The sequence below is a fragment of the Denticeps clupeoides genome, chromosome 18 (assembly GCF_900700375.1).
Source record: "Denticeps clupeoides chromosome 18, fDenClu1.1, whole genome shotgun sequence".
In the NCBI taxonomy this organism is placed as follows: Eukaryota; Metazoa; Chordata; class Actinopteri; order Clupeiformes; family Denticipitidae; genus Denticeps; species Denticeps clupeoides.
In genome coordinates, this window is record NC_041724.1 from 19305945 (window position 1) to 19315339 (window position 9395).

Sequence of the window (9395 nt, forward strand, 5' to 3'; positions counted from 1 at the left end):
CAAACATGTCACAGTACACTAAAACCACGGGGACACAGGGGACACGCGTCTCAAACATACAACATGTCCCATTAAAACCACGGGACACGCGGAAAACGGGACACGCGTCTCAAACATGTCACGGTACACTAAAACCACGGGGACACAGGGGACACGCGTCTCAAACATGTCACAGTACATTAAAACCAAGGGGACACGCGTCTCAAACATACAACATGAACAGGTCGCATTAAAACCACGGGACACGCGTCCCAAACATGTCACAGTACATTAAAACCACGGGGACACAGGGGACACGCGTCTCAAACATACAACACGTCCCATTAAAACCACGGGACACACGTCTTTCTGTACATTAAAAGCAGAGCAGACACGCAGCAGGTACACGGAACACCTTTTATTATCACGCGTTTCAAACATACAACATGTCTTCTGAGAAGAAAGGTGGTGGCTTTTAAAAGCACGGGGACACAGAGCAGACATGGTCACTTTTCAGTCCTTCGGCCAGCTGACCCCCAGGTCACCGGACCAGGTGGGAGGTGAGCCAGTAGATGATGATTGGCTGGAAGACGGCGGTCGCCACGGTGATGTACAGGCGGAGGCGGGGCTTGGCTGTCACCCCTGGGCCCATGGAATCCGAGGAAAGCGAGGAAAGAATCTTCATTTTCAGGGAACGCACCTAAGAGAGAAGAAAGTACGTTAACAGCAACGTAATAAATTATATTCGTTCAAAAGACGGTCTCAGGCGACAAACAAGCACATCTCAGGGGCATCTCATCCTTTCAGCTTTTTTGGTAATAGTTCAGTACAAAAAATAAAAAGGATGCCATTTTCCACAAGTCCACTGAAGAAGAGAGCAGCACAGCCTCCCTCGTGCTCAATAAACACTTCCAACAAGCTGGGAGGCGTCATTTATTCCAAATGGAAGCTGATCCCAGATCAGTATGGAGTACGGGCTGGAGTAGATGTTTAAAACCTCCAACCACTAGTCAGCATTGGTGTCGGTAAAGAAACAGTAAAGGAGAAAGTGCTCGCTGCTAAAATGTGGGATTCTGTATCTGAAGAAAAGCATCTGCTAATATTCTGTTTTTTATTATATGGAAACATCTGGTACATAAAATCAAGGGGATGATGAAAAAATACTTACAATAAAGAACATGAGGGCACAAGAGCACCATGCCAGAGCAACGTAATATCCATCAGTGCCGAAGAGAAGTCCACACAGCACGGTGCAGATCATCCTGAGACAGGGACAGAGACATCGTCAGCCTCCAGAGACGGAAGCGGCCATCTGTGCACGTGATGAAGACCTCACCCCACGTATTTGTATCCGCTGTAGGCTATCAGGTCGAAAGTGGACAGGTCCGAATGCACCGTGAGCAGGTACAGGCTCAGCAACATGACGAGAACTTCGATGATGACCCACACCAAAGCAGTGCTGGCACACAGGCCCAGAACCTCAGGACTAAACCTGGTTTGGAAAAGGGACTTTTGGTTATGTGCAGACTGGGGAGAATCCAGCCGTGTTCTGCTGCTTTTGTTCTAGAACAGAGTCGGGAATGCTACCTTTTCTGTAGTCCCAGTGCCATCCCAGCCAGTAGAATATAGGTGATGAAGGCCATAGCTGAGGAGGGAGAGATCTTGTTCTGGGTTATTCTGGAGATATGGTTTCAGTGCGAGTGAACGATATTCAGAACTCACTGGGGATGTAGAGATCGGGAGCATTGACGTCGTGACGAGGGGTGAGAGGACTGTCTCTGTGGTAGCGGACTTCCCAGTCCTGAGGTACACATCAGACACACATATTACAGTATTTGTGACGATTTGTTCCTTCTCAAGCTGTGGAAGGAGCTACATCTTCACAGTGCTGCTATCATCTGAAAAGTTGGTTTTCTGAACTAGAACCAAAGCAGACAGGAATGCAGGAACCAGACCGAAGAACCAAAGGTTCAAACACTGTACAATAACACCTTTACCACTGATCCCTCAATTCAAAAAGTTCCAAACATCTGACCCATCCAGGCCACTTGGATGAAGATAAAGTAATCATTGAAGAATCCTGTATTTCATATTTGAAGGTTTTGGTTTGCCTTCAACCTCATGGTCCGTGTTACATGCTGTGAAAAGGAGATCTTCCTTAGACTGAAGACGGCTATTCCAGCGGTGGCTTGAACTTAAAACTACACTGAGCAGTTCCGCTAAACTCTTCACGTAAGTCTAGAACCACAACAACTAAGGTGACCAAAGCTGCATGGGCACAGTATCCAATCTGAGAATTCCAAGGGAATTAATTAAAAAAGATTACTTTTTTACTTTTAATGATGGTCCTAAACTGGAACCCTGGAGAACCCCCTTATAGACAGAGCCAGAACAGAGCTGTTCAGAACTTAACCAGGACTCACTTGTATCCGACAACATCAAAGGTCTCCTGGAGATCTAAGTACCACCAGGTTTCCCCATTAGGCAGACAGGGTCTGTCCCTCTCTCAGAAGGTTATTAGTATGTCTCTGGACGATATAGTCGATAAAATATTTGTTAGGTGGCGTTTCGAGGGCTGGAACGCTGCATTACAGCTGCATTTACCTGGTGTGTGTAGGGGAACATCAGAATAATCAGCTTCTTCATCACATATTTTGAGTCAACTGCAAAAAAGTACTTGAGCTTGTTCACCGACATGAAGCGGCCGATCTGTGGGGTGGAGAGAGATGTGATCGTGAGCAAGGTGCTGGAGCATCGGTCCTAGCCGCGGAACAGCGGGACCCCACCTCCTTGTTGACCATGTCTTTGCCCTGGTTGGCGATGGACGAGCCGTACATCATAGCGGCGTTGGCCATGGGATCAGCGAACAAGTTGCTCATGGTGGCACCTCTGTCTGGTGGCCCGCCCAGGTTGTAGCCAGACTCATAGTAGCCCTGATTGACGCTAGGAGCTGTCCTGGAGCTGGTGTCCTCGAACAGCAGCGGGTCTCCTGCAGGAGGTGCTGCCCGAGCTCTCGGTTTGGCTGGAAGAGATGACCGGGGGGTGAAGGTTACGTTAACCACAGATGGACCAGGGCAGCTTCCGGGCATCTGAGATCTCCAGGCGTCTACTCACTTGCTCGGTGTCCACGGTGCGGGTCCATCGTGCGCAATCCGAGACGGAGATTCCACCGACGTCCTACTGCTGAACAACACAGAACATCAGAGCACCAGCCAGGCAGCAGATGCACTTTTCACAGACATGTTGGTCGCCGTCGCGGACACTTACTTTTGACGTGGACACTCGCGCGTGTTGCCAGATTGAGCCGGTCGTTTCCGAGGTTGGCGGTGTCGAGGGACAGGCGACAGTCCCCAGTCGCTGCTGTCGATGCAGCTGTTATTACAGATGTTGTGATCTAGACGAATAAAAAAAACATTAAGGCATATTTAACAATGAACTACGTTTTGTTTCTCCTCAATTATTCTCCTCAATACAGACCTTTTAGGTTTGAAAATTCCTTGACGTGGCAACACAGCTCGGCCCGCCCCCGGGCCTTTCTGATTGGTGGACGCGTCTCTGCCTGCGTGGCATCTGAGAGAAGCGGAACCTGAACCACGTAAACACGGGCACAGCTGCAGATAACCTGGCGTCTGTTTCACACTTAATGGCTCCGTGTATTTCACCTTTAGAAAACTGAAGGGCAGTGGTGTCACGTAATCGCAAGGTTGCCACTGAGGTCCCCTTGATCCAGGTCGCTGCTGTGTCACCGTGTGCTGCGCTGCAGTGTTTCACAGTGACAGAGGCAATCAGCGTCACTGTCATTAAAAAAACAGTCACTTATTACATGTACAGCATCTGTCTCCATTAATTACATTTACATTTACATTATTTATCAGACGCCCTTATCCAGAGCGACTTACAGTCAGTAGTTACAGGGACAGTCCCCCCCTGGAGACACTCAGGGTTAAGTGTCTTGCTCAGGGACACAATGGTAGTAAGTGTGATTTGAACCTGGGTCTTCTGGTTCATAGGCGAGTGTGTTACCCACTAGGCTACTACCACCCTAATTCTCATTTCTCATTCATTAAAAATGTGATTTTTTTTACTCGAGTGCACGGATCCAGGGGAACAGACAGGGATTTAGGTGTTTCAGAATTTCAGAAACTTAAAAAAAATATATAGTGTAAAACGTAAGACTGCACAAGCACTGTATTTAAAGTCATCTGACGTAACCTGGACATAAAGAGGCTGAGAATGAACAGTGTAAAATGGCATCAATGTTACAGAAGACCCAAGAATAAAAGAAAAGAAGAGGGACAGAGGAAGTTCAGTTTAGAAGCCAGGAGCTTGATAAACAGGGAGAAAAAGCAAGACTCAGAACCTGGGGGAAGAACCCCCATCTCCCGATGGGGAGATGTGACCAGAAGCCCAAAAGAGAAAATTATTTTAGACATTTGACTCTCAAAAAGGTCCCACAGACCAATCACAAATTGTCCTTCGATGTCACTGCCTTGTCTTCCTCGTCATGACACCTCAAGCTGGCCTTTGACACCTCTTGTGTGGGGGTGTCGCATCTTGACAAAGATACAGGCGGGGGACCTTCACGACCTGGGATTTCCCATTTTACAGCAGTATCTGTTAGTAGGAACCAGTCACCACTTTCAGACATGTGCAACCTGTCATTATTTCTGTCCCAACGGACAGTATGAAAATGAAACATTATTATTAATATTATCGCATGTATGGGGAGTGGCTGCGCGCAAGGTTCACTACTCTGCGTCACGTGGGCCTGCATGTCCAGTCGCGTCGGATAAGAGGAGAGAGTGAAGGGTGTGTCTTGGGATTCCGGAAGCATTAGGTCATCATCCGCAGTTCTGCTCCACTTTCATTCTGCTTACTAACAAAACTCATACAGTAATCCAGAATTTTCCAGACCTGCGCAGTGCTGTGTACTAAAGGAAGGAAGTGGCAGCTGTTGGAATGACACACAGAGTGACACACTGGACAAAAATGCCAGTGGGACTGTGGATATTAATTATATGAATTATACTATAATAATAACAACATAGCAAAGCATTATGTTACGATCCAGAGAATATTTAAATGTAGGAGTTGTCAATTTATGAAACTAATAGTTTTTAAAAGGGTTTCCCCATTTACTACCAGTTCATTCCCACAGCCAAGCAGAAACACACCTGTCTGGATCCAGACCACACCTTCCAGAACAAAACCGAGGGAGAACATTGAATTATTCGATTAAAAACTTTATTTTTGTCGACAGTAGTGATGTAAACATATTCAGATCTGGTCAAGTAGTCACAATGAGGACACGTTTTGTGTTAAAGAGCTCCTTTGATTCGGGATTCCGGGAAACCTCTAAATATGGTCATGTACGTCACCGACGCGCTCCGCGGTGGGCTGGACCATTTCCCGTAAGGCGGGGGGGGCGAGGCGCTGTACTGCCGGCTTTCTGTCGTCTCGGTCAGGTGACTGCTCTCCGGTCCCGGAGCTCACATGGCAGCTGAGTCATGCCCCGATATATGTTCTCTTTACGCTGGAAAGGCGTCTATTTCGCCGCTAAACTCCCAGGACGCCGGACCCGCGCTCCCCCGGCCGGCGCGTTGGACGCTTCTTCCCGCAACACGCCGGGCTTTCCTCGCTTTTTAAACCGCTCAGCACCCCACGCTACTCCGCTGACATCTTCCACTACCGCGGCGATGTACCCGAACCCCAACTCCGGACACCCAGCCCCGCAGCAGCAGCAGGTGGGCTTCTTTTTCCTCCCGTCCTGCCTGGCTCAGGTGCGACTGTGTTGCCCACTGGGATGCTGGATCTGTTTCCTTTGCAGAAGTTCTCTGTCGCTGGACCAAGTCTCACGGACATCACATCTAACCGAGAGCTTCAGTGGATGCTCCAGCCCTCCATCCTGGGACCAGCTGGTCCACCTTATTCTACGGGCCCTGGAATAAACGCCATCACCTCTCACCCTGGGCTGATGCGAGCCTCCACCACGTCTGGGAGCTCCACAAGGCGCAGAAGTGATGAACATGTGAGTTGAATGAGTCCTGTGGAATCGTGGCTGACGCGGAGCATGCAGATGATCGGCCAGAAGTCCACTTTCCATGTGTTTGGGTAGTTAATGATGTAACATAATGCAACAGGAAATGGAATACCATGTGACTCATCTGAACAAACTATTTGACTCAGGCTTGAGTCATCCGGGGGGTCTGGCCGTGACTCATTAACCTGGTGGCGTATGAATGGTGGTGGGTACGAGTTTCACTAATTAATGCTCATCTGGTCAGGGTGCTGATAGTGTAATGATGGAATACAACCACTAGGTGGCAGTCGACAGGTCACTGGGTGGTGGTAGTAGCCTAGTGGGTAACACACCAGAAGACCCAGGTTCAAACCCCACTTACTACCATCGTGTCCCTGAGCAGGACACTTAACCCTGAGTGTCTCCTGGAAGGGGACTGTCCCTGTAACTACTGATTGTAAGTCGCTCTGGATAAGGACGTCTGGTAGGTGTTCCTCCTGCTTCAGGTGACCCCCGGTCCTGTTTTTCAATGGCAGCTTTCCCTGGAGGAGCTAGAAAGGCGGAGACTTCGGAGGGAGCGGAACAAGCTGGCAGCTGCTAAATGTAGAAACCGGCGGCGGGAACTGACCGACAAGCTGCAAAACGTACGTGGAATTCAGTCGCGGGAATCAAACCCCACTTACTAACCCCGAGTGTCCCCGTCACTACTGCAGGCAGTAGTGACAGGGACGTCTGGTGAATGCTGTGTGAGTGGGATTTCATGAAGCTGGTCAGAACTTCTGATAGGTAGTACGTTTCATTTCTTCCACAGGAAACGGACGAGTTGGAGGACGAAAAGTCCCGTCTACAGAAGGAAATTGCGGACCTGCATAAGCAGAAGGAGAAGCTGGAGCTGGTGCTGGAGGCCCATCGACCCATCTGCAAGGCTCCAGACTCCGACTCCGATTCAGACTCGCGCCCAGCCATGCCCTCTCTCGGAGACATCAAGATGGAGCCTGACGAACCGGAGCTGCCCGGGCCCTCCACCCAAAAGCCCCGGCCCAGGATGTCCATCCCGGCTCCGCCTCCGACAGCTTGTCACGAAGGTGAAGCCCTGCACACCCCTGTCCTGCTCTCCACCCCCGCCCTCACCCCTTTACCCGCCGGCCTGGTCTTCACGTACCCCCCGGCCCCCCTGTCCCACGCAGCCCCGGCGGCGCAGCACCCCCAGACCTGCAGCTCCGCCCACCGCCGCAGCAGCAGCAGCGGGGACCAATCGGATCATTCCCTCAACTCTCCTCCTGTCCTAAGCTTGTGATGGAAACTATTTTGTGACGATCACCACTACGTTGTCTGTTTACAGAATATTTTTATTATTATTATTATGTTGTTATAAAAGCTATAGAATTTTTTAGGATGATTTTCCTCTTTTCTTGGACTCCTGAAATAGTATTTTTTTATGTTAGAAAAGACTGAAAAGCTGGTTTTATATTTATTCCTCTTCTTTTACTTGGCCGACATGAAAAAGTTAAAAAATAGGATTTACTGTAGGACTGTACTGCTATTTATGGTATTAAAGACCTTCTGGCACGTCCCTGTGGAGGTTTTGGGGGGCTGATGTGCAGGTCAGGTGCAGGAAGGGAGCAGCGTTTCCCCGCCGGACGGTTCCCGTCCCAGCCAAATGAGCAGAGAGAGAAGACATTTGTCCAGGGAGCTGGCTTTCTGGAAAGCGTGGAGATTTAATCTGTGCATATAAATAGTTATGTAGGTGAAAAAGAGGGACCTACAAAAAACGTCCTAATAAATAAGAGCCCTCGGTCGTCCCCTCAGTCGTCCGGGGAGCACACCAGCACCAGCTGGTCCGGGCTGCCCACGCTGCCGGTGCTGGAGCTCCCGTCCCCCACGTCCCGCGGCTCCGCCGAGCCGCTCCGGCCCACGCACTCCTCCTCCAGGACCAGGCACAGCTCCTTCAGGTCCAGGTTCTCCTTCAGCAGGCCGTCCTGCAGGCGCTCCAGGTCCCCGACCTTCTTCAGGTAGCCGCCCAGGTCGTCGCGCATCACCTTGGCGGCGTGGTGGCCGAACAGCTGCCACTCCCGGGCCAGCTTCTTCACCTTCAGCCGGTCGTCGTCCAGGAAGCAGCAGAGGTCGCGCAGCTCGCCGTTCTCCTCCTGCAGCCGCTGGTTGACGCCCTTCAGCTCCCGGATCTCCAGGAGGTGGCCCTGCAGCTGCTTGTTCACCTCCTTGATCAGGCGGCCGCGCTGGACCAGCGCCGACATCTTGTCCGCGTCCTCGGCGCGCAGCCGCCGCACCAGCTCCTCCTTGGAGCAGGACAGCAGCTCCTCGTCCGACATCTTCGACAACTCGCGGCTCCCCATCGCGAAAATGGCGGAGGCGGACGTCAAATTAGCCGAATACGAGGACTTTCTCTTCCTCCCGCCCCTCCTCTTCCTCACTGTAAAGTCCTCCTCGCACCACGTGACCGCACAGGCCCGCATTCCGCGTCTTTCGCGGGGGAAGGAAGCAGGAGCCGCATCCTTCCGACCTTTTGTCTCCTGTCACAACAGGGGGCGTGGCGCTGGGACAGGGGACAGAGGCTGGGATTTACTTGAATCCGTGCACAAAGCCAGTTCACCATCACCATCATCACACAATGCAGACCACGTCATTTTCAGCATTTATCAGATGCTCTTATCCAGATCCAGGTGGTTACAGGGACAGTCCCCCCCTGGAGACACTCAGGGACACAATGGTGGTAACCCTAATACGTAATAAATCAATAAAAATGAGCAAACACTCTCACAGTCCAGATCCTGAATGGTATAAAGTCCCCTATATTGGATTCATCTGGCTTTTATATCGGTCTTATTTTCTTCTAAAACTGTATCTGAAGTCTCAGAATTACAACGAGATTTAGTGTCTGCAGCTTTAAATGCTAATGAGGAGGAGAGGGGCGGGACTAGAAGGAGAGCGGCCTATAGAGGTGAGCAGGCATTAGTGGAAATGACGTCACCAACACTATCCACCAAGAACAATGTTTGGCACAGACAGGACGTTGTGTGACCTTTCCTCTTATGAGGACATAAGGGGACAAATTCCAGAACCGACCTTCTGAGCTGCCGCTGTCTGGACGGTGAAGCAGAATGACCAAAACAGTCTTTACACCCATCACCATTCCTAGCCACCACAGGACCAAAGACAGGCTCGGGTAACTCGGAGTAATGTCACAAATGAAAGTGAAGCTATAAAATAAATCAAATGAAATAAAAGGTGAATAAGGCAAGTTAAAAATGTTGGAGGAGGGTTGGGTTGGGTCGTGAGCAGAGCAGCAGTTACAGATTACAGGGGAGGTGTGGTGGTTCATGGCCTGAGGAGAGAAAGTCCTCCGGAGTCTTTTGCATGGTTTTAGATGTCGACACAT

General features: G+C 50.4%; 3 protein-coding genes across 3 annotated transcripts; 1 reads left to right on the forward strand and 2 right to left on the reverse strand.

Moving 5' to 3' along the window:
- Nucleotides 1-382: 382 nt before the first annotated feature.
- yif1a (Yip1 interacting factor homolog A (S. cerevisiae)) lies at nt 383-3571 on the reverse strand. Its single transcript, XM_028960343.1, has 10 exons — nt 3457-3571; nt 3247-3373; nt 3094-3162; nt 2766-3001; nt 2584-2688; nt 1702-1780; nt 1567-1624; nt 1316-1471; nt 1148-1241; nt 383-679 (listed from the first exon to the last, which is right to left on the reverse strand). Exons 3-10 carry the CDS (start codon nt 3119-3121, stop codon nt 521-523), a joined length of 915 nt encoding a protein of 304 aa, XP_028816176.1. The 5' UTR covers nt 3122-3162; nt 3247-3373; nt 3457-3571; the 3' UTR covers nt 383-520.
- Nucleotides 3572-5316: 1745 nt separating this feature from the next.
- Nucleotides 5317-7909, forward strand: fosl1a (FOS like 1, AP-1 transcription factor subunit a). The gene is made up of 4 exons (XM_028961008.1): nt 5317-5723; nt 5807-6007; nt 6535-6642; nt 6810-7909. The coding sequence occupies exons 1-4, from the start codon at nt 5487-5489 to the stop codon at nt 7293-7295; spliced, it is 1032 nt and encodes a 343-aa protein (XP_028816841.1). The 5' UTR covers nt 5317-5486; the 3' UTR covers nt 7296-7909.
- On the reverse strand, nt 7201-8536 carry ccdc85b (coiled-coil domain containing 85B). The gene has a single exon (XM_028961009.1). The coding sequence runs from the start codon at nt 8470-8472 to the stop codon at nt 7804-7806; it is 669 nt and encodes a 222-aa protein (XP_028816842.1). The 5' UTR covers nt 8473-8536; the 3' UTR covers nt 7201-7803.
- Between the last annotated feature and the right edge of the window lie 859 nt (nt 8537-9395).